This window comes from Hermetia illucens, chromosome 3 (genome assembly GCF_905115235.1).
Source record: "Hermetia illucens chromosome 3, iHerIll2.2.curated.20191125, whole genome shotgun sequence".
Classification (NCBI taxonomy): Eukaryota; Metazoa; Arthropoda; class Insecta; order Diptera; family Stratiomyidae; genus Hermetia; species Hermetia illucens.
In genome coordinates, this window is record NC_051851.1 from 35,793,201 (window position 1) to 35,810,887 (window position 17,687).

The 17,687-nt window shown below is 44.2% G+C and overlaps 1 protein-coding gene across 10 annotated transcripts in view; it reads left to right on the forward strand.

Annotated features, from left to right (window-relative positions):
* LOC119651203 (collagen alpha chain CG42342) overlaps positions 1–17,687 on the forward strand; it is a 259,891-nt gene that overhangs the window by 175,465 nt on the left and 66,739 nt on the right. For all 10 annotated transcript variants that reach the window (XM_038054648.1, XM_038054646.1, XM_038054654.1 and 7 more), the window contains 3 exons: positions 7,020–7,115; positions 7,192–7,236; positions 7,414–7,476. In XM_038054648.1, coding sequence (XP_037910576.1) covers positions 7,020–7,115; positions 7,192–7,236; positions 7,414–7,476 — 204 coding nt within the window. The remainder of the gene's footprint in view (positions 1–7,019; positions 7,116–7,191; positions 7,237–7,413; positions 7,477–17,687) is intronic.

A 17,687-nucleotide genomic window follows, 5' to 3' on the forward strand; every position in this document is an offset into this window, starting at 1 on the left:
AACCCATAAGGGCGTAATCTGTCACAGCGTTAATTATCAATGAGTGTCGGGGAGATATGAAATTTGCTCGTGGGTTAAAAGTCCGCCCTTAAGTGAATGTGTTGGGCAGAACGTTTAGCTTTTAGTTTAGATTGCAGGAGTTTTCCTCTAAGGAAGCTGAACTATACTGACAGTATCGTCAAAGTTGAGCAAAAACGGATGAAACTAAGGGAACGTTCATATCATGGCTGTCCCGAAGCCGGATCGTAAGAAAGGAACTGTGGGTTAGCCTTAATTGATGAATACCTATTTTAAAGGTAGGCGAGGACTCAAAAAAGTACTCACTGAGTAAGTTGCCTCACTATGAGTCATGAGAGAAAAATATCCACTATTATAAGGGAACGTGTATCACCGCAGAAACTTGGTTAATAGTTTTAGTACTTGCCAAAGTACTGGTCTCTATCGTCAGGTCAAAGCATATGTGTGTCTGTAGTATAGTTACTATTCTCTTCCTCGTCTATGGCGATACAGCCAAATGTCGGTCCTTGATCTTCCGAAGTTTTTGTCCTCGACCTTCTGGATAGAGTGACCGCGTCCTCCGATTTGGGAAGGGGTAGGGTAGGTATCAGTGCCCGATCCGAGGAGCCCAATTAGCGCTTTGGTGCGCTCCTAAGACCGTGATTGTTGTTATGGGAGCAGAGAGGCAGAGTCCAGTCGGCTCGGATCTGCAGTGCCAACCCTTTGCATTCACGAAGGAAAGCAGCTCTCCCATCCTGCAGCTGGAAATATCTCTGAGGGCCCAAAGATTGGTTTATCCAGTATCGGCAGCCTGACTCTAGCCAGAGCTGGGCAATCGCAGAGAAAGTGCATGAGGATTTCCCTTCCTTCTCCGCAGCTTCGGCAATGCGAATTGTAGGGTATGCCGAGCCTAGCGGCATGGTCCTCTATGAGCCAGAGCCCCGTGCAGACCGCCGTAATTTTGAATGCATTTGCACGCGTCTGGCACAGGAGTTCTCGTAATCGGGCTATGTTATAAGCGAGCCAAATTCTCCTTGACTTGGCACAGCTCGTAAGCCTTCGCCATCTTAGGCCCCCAGCTGTCTGGTAGTGCGAGTAGACTGGGGCTCAAATCTCGCTCCAGCCACCGACAGACTTCCAATATCACCAGTACTTTCGCCTGGAATACACTAGCGAAACCTGAGAGACCATACGACTTGGATGCACTGTGTGTATTCGAGAAAACCGCCGCGCCGACTCCACAGGCCATCTTTGATCCGTCCGTAAAGAATACTGTATCATAGCCTTGCAACACGTAACTGGTCTTCCACTTTGCCCTGGTTGGAAAGTCCACAGCAAAGTTTCTCGTGAAGTTCAGCTTGTGTGTGGCATAGTCCATGGGGAATGCCCAGATTTCACGAGGTACTTCATCTAGGATGTTGCTGTGTCCGTAGGACTTCCCTGCCCAGCATCCAAACTCACGTAGTCTGACGGCACTGCACGCTGCAACGTATTTAATGTGGAAATCTAAGGTGAGGAGATGCAGGAGTACATTGAGAGCATCTGCCGGGAGGACTGCAGAGCCCCAGTAGTATCTACACACGCGGTTCTTTGAATCCTATTAAGCTTCGTTCTATTGTATTTTTTCTTCAAAGCCTACCACCATACAATAGAGCCGTACGTTAGGATCGGACGCACTATAGCGATGTACATCCAGAGAAGCATCCTCGGCCGGAGACTCCATTTCTTTGCAAAGATTCCCTTGTAGACATAGAAGGCTATACAGGCCTTCTTAACCCTCAGTTCTATGTTCTATCTCGAATTTAGCTTTGGATCCAGGATTATAGCCAGATACTTTACATTAGAGGAAAGAACCAATCTTGGTTCATTCAGCCATGGTAGATGGAATTCAAGTATCCTTGGCTTGGTGGTGAATAGCATCAGTTGCGTTTTGGTTGGGTTTATGCTGAGTCCGCATCTTGCGGCCCACAGGCACACCTTTCACAACGCTCCTTCCATGATGTCGTCCATAATGGACTCTGGCTCTGGCCAACGGCCAGTTTCTACCTCGTTCTATCTCTTTTGCCATTCTGCAATGAATTCCCGCCGAGCTAGTTGCCGTCGAAGTACAATAGACTCCCCGATTGTATACATTTTGTCGTAGAGACGCCGACCTTCATTCGCCAAGATGTCTATGGGGATTGTCCCTGTCAGTACATATACTGCTTCTTCTGATGTTTTTCGATAAGCACTGCATACCCGGAGTGCACTTAGTCGATACGCCGTTTGATTTGTTTTCCAAAACAGTTGCCTAAACTGGAGCTACGTAGAGTAGCACGGAACTAATTGCCCTTGCAATAAGACGACGTGGACTTTGTCCTGGTCCACCAATGTTTCGTAGTATCATCGAGATCGTTACAGCGATGGAAGATGCTTTAGTTGCAGCGCATTCAATGTGTTTTTTAAAGTTAAGCGTTTTGTCAATCATTACTCCCAATGGTTGGGAGTAAATTGTTTGTCCACCAACTTTAATTTTCACGGTTGTGTCCTTCCTTCTTTTGCTGACTAGCATTAGTTCCGTTTTATGTTCAGTAAGTAATAGACCGCGCTTTTCAACCAGGAATTGATCTCCCATTTCGCTTCATTTGCGTAGATTTCAACCTCGTTTAAGAGCTTTACAATTACTGTTACCCCGATATCGTCCGCAAAGCCAATGCTTGTCACGACGTTAGGAAGGCGTAGCGTCAACCTCCATCGTACATAATTAACCACAGTAAGGGACCTAAGACAAACCCCTATGGTACACCGCACGTCATCGGGAATAATTTCAGTCCATCGTCCGAATCGCAGTATAATCTTCTTCCTAGAAGAAACGCAACAACGATGGGTACAATGTACATCGGAGCCTGTAGTTTGGTTAGAGCCTCTACGATTTTTGTCCACTTTGCAGTATTGAATGCATTTTTTATATCGAGTGTCACCACTGCGCAGCATTTGTCATCTTGTATTGCAGCGCGAGCCAGGCCAGTCACTATGTTGATTGCATCGACGGTTAATCTCACCTTACGAAACCCGAATTGCTTGTCGGATAGGCCTCGTTCCTTTTCCGCAACAGCGAGCAGCCTGTTGTAGAATACTCTTTCAAATAGTTTACCAATGGTATTGACCAAATATATCGGTCGATATGAGGAGACGTCACCCAATGGTTTACCTGGCTTCGGAATAAGTATCAGCTTTTGCAGCTTCCATTGCTCAGGGAATTCTCCTGCTCTAAGGCACGCCATAAAAACTTGGGCAAAGACACCTGGTGCTGTCCTGGCTGACACTTTCAAGACGATATTCGGCATTCCATCTGGCTTTGGGGTCTTATTTTCAGCGAATTTCCTTGCTGCATCTAGAATTTCCTCTTCTTCCACTACAGGAATTTCGTCGGGGTTTACATGGACATTAGGCCTGTCTGTCTGTCTGTCCGTCACATGCATTTTCCTCGGACACGGTTATAGCGATTTACACCAAATTTGGTGGAAAGGTGGGAACTGAGAACAGTCACGCATACAGTGAGTTACATCCTTTTATGTCGAATTTAGAGAGAGGCATACATACATAAGGGCTGCCAAAAATTTTTTTTTACCACATTCTTTTCGGAGCTGGTCTTAGTTCTGACATTTGTTGGAAAGGCGGGGAGTGCGGGGGTTCGAAAATGATCATTTATTTACCGGCCCCATTCTCAGAAACTATCCTAGGATATCAAGGGAAGCCGTGAGGGATTTAGGTACAATACCTGTAGCTGATAATATTATGGGAACTACAACCACCCGCTCGAGACGCCAAATTTCTTTGATTTCCCGAGCCAATGGCTCATAGTTCACCTTCTTCTCCACGTATTTCCGTTCAATGTTGCTATTATGGGGGATAGCAACATCAATAATATACGCGGAATGACCCGTCTTGTCAACTAACAGCACGTCAGGCTTGTTGTGTGGAGTATGGCGATCAGTCAGAACTTGCTGGTCCCAATACATGCTGTAAGCAGAACTATCAAATACTGCTTGCGGCTCATATCGGTAAACTGGACATGTTCCCGTGATCTGCCCATGCTTGTATGAAAGGTTTTGATGGATAACATTACATACAACATTATGCCTGGTGACGTATTGCATCGGCGCCATAACAGTACAGCCAGAAATGAGATGGTCCAACGTCTCTAACGCTGAACCACACATTCTGCACTGGTCGTCCTCCACCCGTTCTTTCATGATGAGCTTTTTATAAGCTCGGGTGGCGACCACGCTGTCCTGAATGCCATACATGAACCCCTCCGTCTCTGCAAAGAGCTCCCCAGTACACAGCCATCTGTTCAACAAATGCAAATCGACAAATGGCTGCCAAGGACAATTCACGTGTTTACCGTGCATTGCCTTCGACTTCCATTCATCGATCCGCTCTTGGTCCGACTTCACCCCACTCAGAGGATTGAAAGACCGGTCCTTCAAGTTAACTGGAGTCAGTCCACAGTCTACCTTACAGACAGTCGCATGTAAGGGACTCGCCTGCTCTTTGCAGTAAAAGTAAGCGCGTAGCGAGTCGACTTGACGATGATGTTGTACAGCCATGCCAACCACGTCCCTACCTGCGATGTCACGAGGCAGGTTCATCCGCTCCACGGCAGAGTTTTGATGATGCATTCGGAATGTGGACATAGTTGTCCGTATCCGCCGCTGGACGTTTTCTAGATCAGCATTCGTCCATGACAATATTCCGAATGCACAAGCCAGTGAAAGAATAGCGAATACATTCAACGCGCTTATTTTATTCTTCCCCGAGAGATGCGATTTCAGCACCAGCTTCACACGTCGCAGGATTTCGGACAGCAGAGCTTCCTTCAGATCACCAACTCGAGCATGGATTCCTTGCAGAATTCCTAGGTACTTGTAGAAGTCTGTCTCGGTCATAGCTTGGATGTGAAGGTCACCAATGTGGTCACCGGGATGCGGCTCGTGATGACCTTTGTGGTTGGCTTGGATTCGACACTTGTCTAATCCAAATTCCAACCGAATATCATAGCTAAACAATTCCACTGTTCGCAACATTCTTCTAAGATGGTCGTCAGTACCAATATGCAGCTTGATGTCATTTAAGTATCAAGTGTGTCAACTCGCACATAGCACGTAGGTTATATTTGATTGCGAAACCGTGCCCTCTAGCATCATTCAGAGAGCCATGCAAAACCAAAGGAGACTCAACGAATCCTCCTGGAACATGCCCCTCCGTATATGGATGGGCTCTGAGGTACTGGCACCCCCTACATGACTGTCGCCAAAGACTTTATTATTAGTTTGGGATTAATAAGATACAGACGTAGGACATCGATTAGCCAGGTATCCGGTACCCTGTCGAAAGTCTTGGTATAATATATAGTAACTAAAGAGGTTTCTTCACCCTCTTGTTGATTGTCCTACAACTACCGAGTCGATTATGAGTTGCTCTTTGCAACCCCTTGGCTCAATACGGCAGCCCTTCTGCTCCTCGGACAGAATGTTGCTGGTTTCGAGGTGCGCATTGACCCTTCCACTAATAATGGACGTTATGAATTTGTAGAGAGTTGGTAAGCAAATAATCGATCTTATGTCTGCGGGGTCCGGCACCGTATACTTTTCGGGTCAAGGCAGGTAATTCCCACAGTGAGGAATGGTGGAAATTTCTCCGGCCGACTAATAACCTGATTTATGCTGTGTACACTGGTAAATTTCTTATATCAGAAATTCTGCATTGTAGAAGGTAATGTAGTCAGTATTGCGCTCGCCCGAGATTTTTACCCTGATTTGACTCAGGTAATCATTCACAGCTGAGTTGACTGGTATATGACATCTAGTCACGATAACAAATCCCTCTACCACCAGTGTGATTTGCAGTGCGGCCTTTCGCTACAACGCCGACGGCCCAGCATTCTAACCACTTGAGCCTTCCGGACACACGTAATCATCAAAGCTCACCTCAATATTTTCTCGCTTCGTCACCGGAAACTGTACTGTCTAGAGGCTCTGGTGGGATTCGTCGAGTGATCTGAAAAAACTCCGTTGCTTCCTAGCGTAAGTTACATTCTGGACACGTCTGAAGTGACTTTCGCCATACCGTAGTAACCGACTGCATACGACAGAAAATTTCTCCTTTAGTGTGTCCAGAATTTCAACTACGGGTGTTTCACTGAGGAAGGCATAGTTCCGATCAACCCTCTGCACTTTATTTCTCACACGTCTACTGGCGTTGCTAGTGCTGATCTGAATCAGTCTAGCAATGTCCTGCCTAAATGAATCCCGCCAACGTTCCAGACGAATTTTTCATGGTGGATCTCTTCATTCACTCAAACCAATAATGCGAAAGCGAATCTTCTGACCGTGTAATCTGACAGTCGTAACTGCACCACAATACACAAGTGATTGTAGTTGCAGAAACGACATATTAGCACATAGCCGAGATGCAGTCAGATCATTGATTTGAGATGGAACTCTCGGAGTTGCTGGAGATGCATAGATCTTGAGAATACCTGGTCTTTGAAAAGGATCCATTTCCGACAATTCTATACACGCTCTTTGGAATTCATCCCGAACCCCAGCTGGACGGTGGAGAAGAGTGCTTCGGCGAGTACTGAAACTGTTGCCTGCTGTGCGGCGTGGTGTTGTTGATGCCGCCGCTTTGGCCCCATCAACTCTCGGTCACAAGTTTCTGCAATGACCTCAAGCCGAACACGTTCCCTGATGATGGCCATTTTTTACCTACATGCCAGGTGTGGTGATAGCTTCTCTAGTAAGTAATCTGCAAGATTGCAAAGTTACTGCACTTTCCTCACCTACCCCCTGAGACACTGCAGTGACGTACAGTCATTCAGACTGAAGCTATCCATTCCTCCTCCTATCCATTCGTCGAGCTTGTGACCGGCTATCGCTATTATTTATTAAATATTCGTCCTAACAAAAATAATGAACCGAATAGAGAGTTTCGATGCCTAGAAAATATGATCTCCATTGAAATCTCACCATTCACAGGTTTTCGGTCCACCCGGACCACCAGGCCCTATGGGCCCACCAGGACATCCAGGTCTTCCAGGCGAGCCCGGTCTGAACGGTCGAAAAGGTGATCGGGTAAGTAGCATTTACAGTGAAATTCCACTCAAACAAACATCAATTGAGAAATTTTCAGTCAATAAACTTTTAATAGGGCGAGAAGGGTAACAGAGGTGAACAAGGCCCAATGGGATTGCCGGTAAGTGCCAAAAACTATCTCAAATATGCACGACATATCATGAAGACTAAAATATATAAAAGCCTAGATTTATGAACGCACCATCCAATGTTCTTTAATTCAATCCAATTTTACTAATAATTTGATCTAGTTAGCGCAGTCACAATAATCAACACTTTTCTATCTTTTCAATTTGAGGGCCCGATGGGAATGCGCGGTGATTCAGGTTCTTCGGGTCCAGTAGGAAAGCCTGGACATCCGGTAAGTTCAATAACAACATTTATTATACATATCTATGACTACTTCAAGCTCTTAGTGTATATTCGTGGTCAACACACAGATTCGTTGATGATGGATGTGGGTGCGTTTACGCGCCGAATGTAGTGTTTTGAATTCGGCTGGCAGACGGCCATAAATTGGTATAGAATGGAACTGTAGCCAGTCCGTTGAAATATGGAAATCATAAGGCTTAAATAAATCAAATTACCGACACTTCAAACCACTGAATTGAACTACTCTTCAGAGAACCTGCTCTTATTAATCTTTATTTGATCTGATTATGGTGAGAATCGTTCACGGTCCAAGTGCAAACATACTGGCTAACGATTTAGAATGGCCACTAAATACATGTATCTGTACGTGGAGATATATGTTTAGTAAGTGACGATAGCTACGCGATATGTTGTCGCTCCACTGTGCTGGGGACAATAGCAACAACGCCAGTCGGCCTCCCCAGTGGAGTGGCTCTTGGACGTGAACGAGTCTATTCTACGGTGGTCAGTCAGCTTGTCAGGGACAATTAGTTGATTTCACGCTCCCTTCATCCTCTCAAATGACTATAGGAGATAACAGATACTTTCTACTAGAAACAGCCCGTGACCACCGTAGCATCTGATGGAACTTGTGTAGTTATCAGGCTTGACTGTGTTTATTGTATAGTGGAGTCTTGGTCGAGCCCATATGATCGACTTTGTGCAGAGGAACCTGAAATCAGATGGAAGTCCTAGGCATTTTGGATAAGTTTCAAATTGAGTTCGGTTAGTGATGTGCAGAGCATTGTATGTTGTCCTTCAAAGACCTTTCCAATGACAGCTCCAATTTACAGATAGTTTAAGGGAAGGGTAATAGAAATGTGCTGCTTAGTTTTCTTGATTACACGTACCCTTACTGCAAGCAGAAAGCACAGTAACGCTCTTAGTCATCCTCATTATCATCCGGAAGGAATGACATGCTTCCTTCTCATTAAAGTAGGGAGTGATTTCTAATCCTTCCACCACATCCAAGGTATTGCTTAAATCTTCTTAGTAGACATCTAAAAACACTTTGATGCTTATGAATTTCTAGCGTGGGAAGCGGAGTTCGATATTGTGGTTGTAGTGTGTGGCAGGCAGAAACTAAGTACTTTTGTGGCGAAAAAAGCTTATTAATCAACCATTCCAAACCATATTAATCTTTAATACATACATTTTATCCCTGCAAAAAACTATCATGACGATACATAGATACTTTACATAAAAGCGGTGTGAAATAGTCAAAGCATAAGCACATCAACCTGATTTTACTAGGTATATCAAAAAGTTGTGGAATGGAAATGAAAAAGCGGATTTATGTTTGCAAAAATTACTTTGTTTTTGTGTGTAATTTCCCTCCCCCACTTATTCCAATGATTCTCTAATTTAAAGATCCCACCCCTGTAAGGATTTTCTTGAAGATCTGGAAAATACCCGTTTACTATAGTTATTACCATTTAATTTGAGAAAAATTGATATCCACTTTAGAATTTTCGAGATGTGGGAACAGGCAGGAGGTGGAAATCTTGAAAAGGCTCTGTCCTTGGCACGACAGATTGTGGGGTTTTTACCCACTAAAACCACCTCCGACAAAATCTCCCCTCCCTACCCCGTGGAATCACCTTTAGATATTACATCACGCGGCGGAGTTAGCTTACTTTAGCTAGGTCTCCTTCCATCTATCCGCGGGGTTCGTAACCGCGCCTTCCTCACTTCCTCTGCTTTTCGCAGTTTATCCTGGATTACTGCGACCATGGAATTGATGGTAACCTCCATAACCGACGAGAAACTGGGTGAGATTATGATTGATCTCCACATGCTTTTTCTACAGCCACTCCCCGATAGAAGGAATCAATCTGTAAATCCAACGTCCTACTTCTGGCTGGTCCCATCGGAGTTGCCCTTCTTCATATGGATCTCTCCCCTTCGGCTTTTTTCATCCGCGATAAGGGAGAGATGGACCTGTTATTATAAATGTTCATAATCTTGGTTGCCATCATTCCCGAAATGACGAACGCTGCATCATTTGAGACGGTCCTGAAGGGAGAACACATCCTTAAGACTGTTCTTCTGTAGACCGTGCTCTGTTTATGTGCATTGCCTAAAAGATGCCACACTTTTCCCCAAAATTGGGACTACACACAACAAGATAATACTCATCAACCTGGCTATGAGCAGTCTGCAAGTATGCCGCGGTTTTCCTACTTTCGACATCATCCTTACCAGATCCATACTCGTAGTGGATGCTTTTTCACAAGTATGCTCTATGTGTTGCTGTCTGTCTGTCTCTTTGTCACACTCAATTTACTCAGAAACGGCTCAACTGATTATTACAAAATTTGGGGAGAACATGTGGTCTATGTGTCCCTTTACATGCAGCGAGTGGCGCCATTTTGTGTTGAATTTTAAGGAGGAGCTCCCTATACATGCGGAAAGAGGGTGTAAATTTTCTTTTTACAGAATATGGTTATGTGGAGTATCAAGTGAAAGGGCTCAATTAGTACTTTTCGAAACTAGTTTTTTTTCTGATATTTACTGAAACCAAAATTTTAATTCAGGTGTGGTTTACACTGTCCACTGAGATGCCTATGGCCTCCACGGATTCTTTCATGTCACTCGACGATTTTCAAAACCATATCCTGTATTTCTTTACGTTTTCTTAATGTGATTCACTTTTTGGGCGTGCTGCACAATGCGTGTATGACTTCTTTTAAGTTCACTAGCCCTGTTATAAACCATCATCTTCGAAAAAGCAGATTCATCTTTTACCATTTCGGTAAAAATCTCCATTGGCCTAAGACCCCTTTTTTACCAAAAATCAATAACTGCACGATATTCCATGTTTTCCATCGTTGCGAAAGTCACTGACATGACGACTTGGAAATGACTTGTGAACAAAAACAGAATTGCCAGATCCAGTTGAAATTCAGGGAATGATTTAATGACGAATGGAATATTAAAATAGGATCTAGTTCTAATATCTCCGAATGCATAGCGTAGTATACGATGTTTCACAGTACATTTTTAATGCCTAATCCGGTCGGTCCAAAATTAGATTGATCCCCTCGTATCGAACAGTTTGCAATGGAATCTAAGTGGCGCAGGGTTTTTGGTGCTCACCCCAAATGAAGCGCTGCCGCGAACTTGCACCGAAGGTAAATATTGGTGAGAGTCCGGGAAACCTGGTGTGACAATCGTTCACACGACACGATCCAACAGATATATTGTAATGGTCATTCATTCGCTCGAATAGCTTCAATTCATTTAGGGCCATTGGATGCCATCTCCGTATTGGTCCTTAGAATTCCCTTTAAATTTGGATGGTCTTCTTTACCCTTCTCTCTTGCACAATTTAGGCGCCTCCAGGCTGCATCAGGACTTTTCATCCTTCTTTGATGCCTCTTTCTAGGCTCTCTCTTTCTCTACTTACGATACACAGTATTTACGTCATAACACTTAGTTATTGTTAGACTTTTAACTTAAATGCCCGAATCTTAAGGAGGTCAATTCTACACATTTCATCTGCACTCCATACCGATCCAACACCTAAATTTATATGCTCCTCTCGAAATCTTCCTGTGAATCCGCTTATTATTCCCTTTTCTATTTGCTACCCAAGGCGTTAAAAGTAAATGATAACGAAGTTGTCCCTGCAGAATGCATTTTGAGCATGTAAGCTAAGGCACGCATCTTAGTAGAGGTAAAAACTTATCCGAAAAACGGAAAAGCTACCCATAAACCCTCAACGAATCAATCTACTTTCAGTAGTACAGTTGTTGGTAGGTATCAGTGGCCGCTTTGAGGAGCGCAATTAGCACTGTGGTGCGCCGTTTTGGTGGGACAAAGTCCAGCCGGCTCAGATTTTCAGAGCCAGCCCGAAGCATTCCTCCATCACCCTGCAGCTAGAGATCTCTCTGAAGTCCTCAAAGAATGACCCACCTAGTATCCGTATCCTGGCTTTCGCTAGAGTTGTGAAATCGTAAAAAAGTACCTGAGGCCTTCTCTCTTCTCTCCGCAGCTTGGACTATGCGAATTGTAGGGTATGCCGAGTCTGGCGGCATGGTCCCTTATATATAGGCTAGTAATCTTGCATGCATTTACACGCATCTAGCTCTTGCGATCCGATTTTGTTGTAGGCCGGTCAAATCCTCCTTGATTTTTCATAAGTGGTGAGCCTTCACCATTTGAAGTCCACGGCTACTAAGTAGTGCGAATAGATTGCACTCTTGACCCCCGTGGGGCGCAGACTGTGCCGACCGAAGGATTGCCAAGAGCAGAGCAGAGCGTAGCCAGTCCATCAGTCCGCCCATTCCCCTCTATATTCATATGAAATTGAACTCAAACCAACCCAGCAACCTAGAGCATATCGCTCAGACTGTGATAAATTCCTGCACCGACTCTAGAGACTATTTTTGATCCGTCTATGAAGAATACTGTGTCATAGCTTGGTTGGAAAGCACACAGCAAAGTTCCTCGTAAAATTCGGGTTGCGTGTGGAGTAGTCCGTGGGGATTGCCCAGAGTTCTCGAAGCACTTTGTTAGTATACCCTTATGGCCTCGCTATCCAGTCCAGTTGTAACACAGTTTAGGTAAACTTCACATTGGGATTGGTCATCCCAAATTTAAGCCATTCCGGTTAAAAGTTCAATGAATGAAGGAATTGTAAATCCTAAAGAAATGGGGCGAGAAGCATAAAACCGCAAGAAAAATTCGTTAGTGGATTACAAGATAGCTTGGAAAACTTATGATAAGACGACGCGTTAGATGTACCAATATATACTCAAATAAACGTAGGAGCGGCTGAGTATGTGCAAGAGATATTACAAACTGGACATTTAAGTTTCCTATTATAGATCGTACCACGAAATTCCTTCTTGCATCACGACAACCTAGATGCAGTGGTGCTCCACAACTGGCGTTCTTTGTGATCGACACATCAACAAAAGTCTCCATGATACATAGTAGTTCATCCACCCTGTCATCCTTCACAGTTCTGATCCCGCTTCGCGGTAGTAGCGACGAGGATGTTATGTTAGATCAGTGGCACAACAAACTACGATCCCGTCAGAAATCATGACATTCAGGATTTCACCCATCATAGAAAAATCGCGATAGAAGTGTCTCCAATGATATGACCATTTAATTCGCGTTGCCGAAATCCATTAGCTAACATTGGCCTCAACATTGAAATCGATAAAAAAGACATGAAGGTCACCCGAATCATCAATGACTTGATACGCTAAATGGTCACCTAAAAATCTTCTGAATCTAAATGGGAAAACCACTGTAGATGAACTGTGACGTTTCAGCCCAAAGCAGAGCATCATTAAAGCGAACTTGGAATGTCCCTAGCCTCATACATATGTGGAAAGATCATCATCACCAACGGCGCAACAGCTGGTATCCGACCAAGGCCTACCTTAGTAAGGAACTACAGACATCCTGGTTATGCGCCGAAGTCCAAAAATTCGATACCCTTAAAAGCTGCCTGACGTTCTGACTTAGGTCATTGCTCCATCTGAGGCAAGATTTGCCTCGTCTTCTTTTTCTACCAGAGATATTGCCCTTATATACTTTCCGGGCTAGATCATCCTCACCCATACGAATTAAGTGCCCACTGCAACCTTTTGAGCTGGATTTTATTCACAAGCAGGCGGTCGTGATATCGGTCATAAATTTTGTCGTTGTATACGTAGTTGCCTCTGCATGTGGGACGTCTAAAATTCTTCGAAGGGTTCTTCTATCGAACGCGGGCAAGGGTATTACAATTTTTCTAACTAAAAACCCAGGACTCCGAGGAATACATACATTGTACATTGTGTTGTACAGTAAGAGTTTTGATCCTACTATGAGACGTTTGGGACGGTTTTTGTAAGTTACAATAGGCTCTGTGGGTTACCAACAACCGAGCGCGGATTTCATCGTCGCAGCTGTTATCAGTTGTGATTTTCGACCCTAGATAGGAGAAATTACCTCTTAAAATTGTAATCTTCTATTTTTATTGTTCTTATCTGGCCAGTGCGATTTGTTATTGTCGCTTCTTTGTTCTTTGGTGCTGATGTTGCCACCATGTACATCGTCTTGTCTCCATTAATGTGCAGCTCAAGATGTCGCAGCGCCTGCTTGACCTAGATGAAGATCGATTGTACATCTCGGATTGTTTTTCATAATGTAGATATCGTCAACGTAGGCCAGTAGTTGGGGAGACTTGAAGAGGATGGTGTCTCCTGCATTAACTTCTTCATCGCGTATCACTTTTTCCAGGGCCAATTTAAAAAGGACTCATGATAGGACATCCCCTTGCCTTAGACCGTTGTCGATGTTGAATGGTATCGAGAGTGATCCTGCTGCTTTTATCTGGCCTCGCACATTGGTCTGAGTCAGCCTAATCACTATTATCAGCTTCGTTGAGACACCGAATTTTCTCATGGCCATGTACAGTTTTACCCCGGCTATGCTATCATAGGCGGCCTTGAAGTTCATGAAAAGATTTTCAAACTGGTGGCCATATTCCGGAAGTTTTCCATCGCTTGCCAAAGAGAAGAACTCTGATCTGTTGCTAGTTTGCCTGGAGTGAAGCCTCTTTGGTGTGGGTCAATGATGTTCTGGACGTATGAAGTTATCCGGCCTAACAAAGTAGCCGAGAATATCCTACAGATGGTGGTGATTCGCTATATCAAATCTTGAAGATAATTTGATGAATTGTCTGTCTGTTGTCTCCATATTTGACCAGCTCGGCTGTAATTCCAACGGCCCTTGACGACCTTTAATTTTTAAGCAAATGATGTACACAGACTGTTTCTTCCTTGCTTTATGGTGGCAGCATTTATCCGTTGCATTAAGTTCCTATTTCGTTATTAAAATCTCAAAGTACGATTTGATAACATACCTAGGACAGGCTTCAAGGGTCCGTTCTTCTGCCTTATAGATGGTATCCTTCTCAGTGTCTGCAGTCTCCTATGTAGTGGGGTGGACGGGGCTGCAACGCAGAGTGCATAACCGTTCGCTTATGTTTTCAAAGCGTGCGGATAGCTGAGTGATTAGAGTACAAGGCAATCATACGGAAGGTAGCGGTTCAAATCTCACTGGTAGCAGTGGGATTTGTATCGTGATTTGACGTCGGATACCAGTCGACTCAGCTGTGAATGAGTCAAATGAAGGCAATAATCTCTCGAGATATGGTTTGATAGTAAAACTCTTGGTGTCGGTTCAGCAGACGTTTCTCAGGTTGTATGCTCCATCGTGGGTATCAATCCACGTTCCGCCCTGGGACCAAACCCAAAAGATGCAAAAGATACTAATCAAATAAGATTGAAGAAAAATTTATGTTTGAAACTTCTGTGTTTCGAATGTCATTGAGTTCGTCATCAAATTTTTTCGTTCATGGGTCTCTAGTCAAACACACACAGCTTCAAAATTCGGGGTAAACAAAATGTTGCATCTTGATGAAATATACTGCGCTTGCTGGACATTATCACCTCGTTCAGTAGGGATATAGAGCAGTTTGTTTAGTTTCGTAAAACAACAATGATGCGAAGGCTACATTGACAAATAAAGAGACAGTCCATGTGAGCTCTTTAACAGACCTCAGCATACCAGATTTAACATAGGCCGTATGCGCGGAGGCACCCATAAACATAAATCGTCGCAGGATAGTTTGCAGTTCACCGGCGGATTGTTTGATCGTCTCCATTGGTGTTCCACTGCTCTCGCAAACCGTGATGTTCAAAAAGGGCAGGAAACTTTGCAAGTCGAACTGTTAAAATTGGTCGAGCCTGGCAGCAGTCCCCTATGGGCCAGTGTCTCGGGCAGACCGCTGTAATCTCGTATGCATTTGCACGTGCCTTGCAGAAGAAGTCTCGTGATCGGGTTGTGTTATAGGCAGGCCAAATCCTTTATGATTTGGCGCAGATGATGAGCCTTCGCCATCTGAGGCCCGCGGCAGCTAAATAATGTGAGTAGATTTGCCAGCGAGACACCAACTGTACCCACCGAAAGGCTGCCAAGAGCAGAGCACCGCCTGGCCCATCCGTCAGCCCACTCATTCCCTTCATGTTCCTATGGCCGGGAACCTAGAGGAAGTTTCCCATTCTGTACTACCCCACCAGCCTGGAGGAAGTCGTCGCTGAGTAAAGGCCTTAACATCGCTTGGCTGTTGCTTAGGATAGTTATGTTACGCTTTCGACACTAATAGAATATAATCATGTATCACCCATCCATCTCTTGCCCCCTTTTTTATTTCGAGGGATTCGGCGATATCGGTGTGTAGCGAGCTCGAAAAAATTCGTGATTACCCTACTTTGATGATTCACTCCGAAAGAAACTACACACTAGAATCAATAATTCTTTAGCACTCTTCAATTGAAGTATTGACTTGGAAGCGGAAGTGGCAGTGGATAGCTCACACATTAAGAAAGGACGATAACTTTTTTGCCGGTTATGCTATGCAATGGAATTCCCTATACTAGGATGACGTGCTAGTTGGTCGCCATCATGGGCGAGAAGCAACAACTATGACGCGGAGGTGTGGTTGATGCGCTAAACCCAACATGGGCACTGAATGATGGGCTTAAGCATGGAGTTGCGCTATACTACTCGGATGTCGCAAAGGTTTTAGGTAAGCCTTGCATCCACTTGCATGCTTGCTTGCTGAGCTTGTACTCAGTATAAACTGGTACCATGTTGTCAGTCACAGTCATTCCGTATTCGTGGACTGTGTGATTATGCCTTTCTTTTTGTTCAACCTCTGGCCCGTTTGCCTATATACATAACAGGTACTCACGTTAAGCCCCCAGGACCTTCCACTCTATTAGAAATTCCCGTTGGTGCATAGCACTATATAATTTGAATGTCCTTCACCTAAAACCGCCTTCTAGGTTCACAGAACGGACGTTGCAATAGTCGGCAGAAACAACCCCATACCGGATTTGTGTCTACCATCATTTGACTTTTCAGTATAAAAAAAGACATTGCCCTAAGTGTGGCACTCTTGCTACTTTGGACTTTGGAAAGTACTCCCCTATCTCTTTAGAGGAGTACTTTCCAACGTCCAACCATTTTACTTCGCTTAGGCCCAGATTGTCCAGCTTATATCGTTGGAATTCTCGCTCGGGTTGGAGAAAGCGAGGAATATTTTCCGTTTTCGAAAGCCAAAAGTTTTCGGTGTGGGGTCACTCCCTATCAAAGACATTGTTGACGTTTCGGCAACAGTTTGGAAATTTGCAGGTTCCTAGCCTACAAATTTCTATCCCTTTTAGCCATCTCTTACAACAAGCAGGGAATATTCATAAGCCCTTGAGTGCGTGTAGACCAGGGACGGACAAACTCACTCAACTTCACAGTGTCAAAAACTCTTAAAATTTTTGAAAAGTAAGTAGACCGGTGGTTGAGCACATTGCCCTATAATGATCCCGATGGTGCTTTAATGATCGGTATAGGAAGGTCCAGAGGAAACTAACCTTCCTCCGGTCGCCCAACCCTTTGAGATGTTTTTTGAAGCGTTTCAGGATGACTTTAGCTAATATCTTCGCGACAAAAGAAAATACGCAAGTGTCCCTTCTTCCAAATCTTAACGATTATTTGTTTCTTTCGCATAATGACAATAACTTCAAATTTTCATGGTTTAAGTACGAGTGATAATAGCAACATTGCAGAGGCTGGAAGAGCTACCTGCAAAAGTTCTGCAGACGACCGTCAATTTCGGCGGCTTTATTCCGTTTAAGTGTATTGATAGCAAAGGTAATTTGCCAAAATGTTGATGATGTTATACTATTTGATATCATATTAAAGTTAATTCTACTGTTGGCTATTACGATTTGTTTGGCTTGTGCTCCTTCCACCTCTCTAGCTGCTCATCATGGTGAATGAGAAGTTAATGACCTTCAAAGAACCTTTAAAATGCTTATGACTACCTGCAAACTCTTTCCTGATGAAGTATCCGATGGTGAAATCGTTACTAGCTTTCATATTTATGTAGTCAGCCAGGTCTTGTAACGTTCTTAAGGGACGTGGCCAATAACTTCATCCGCCGAAGAGATGAAAACGCTTTTGATAGCGGCCCAGTGCTCATCAACAATCTTGGGCAGATTGTTTAGAGTTCGTATCGTTTCCGCAGTAAAGAAGTTTCCTCATTACTGTACAACAGCGGAATCGCAGGCTCATGATACCACTTCTTTTCGTATA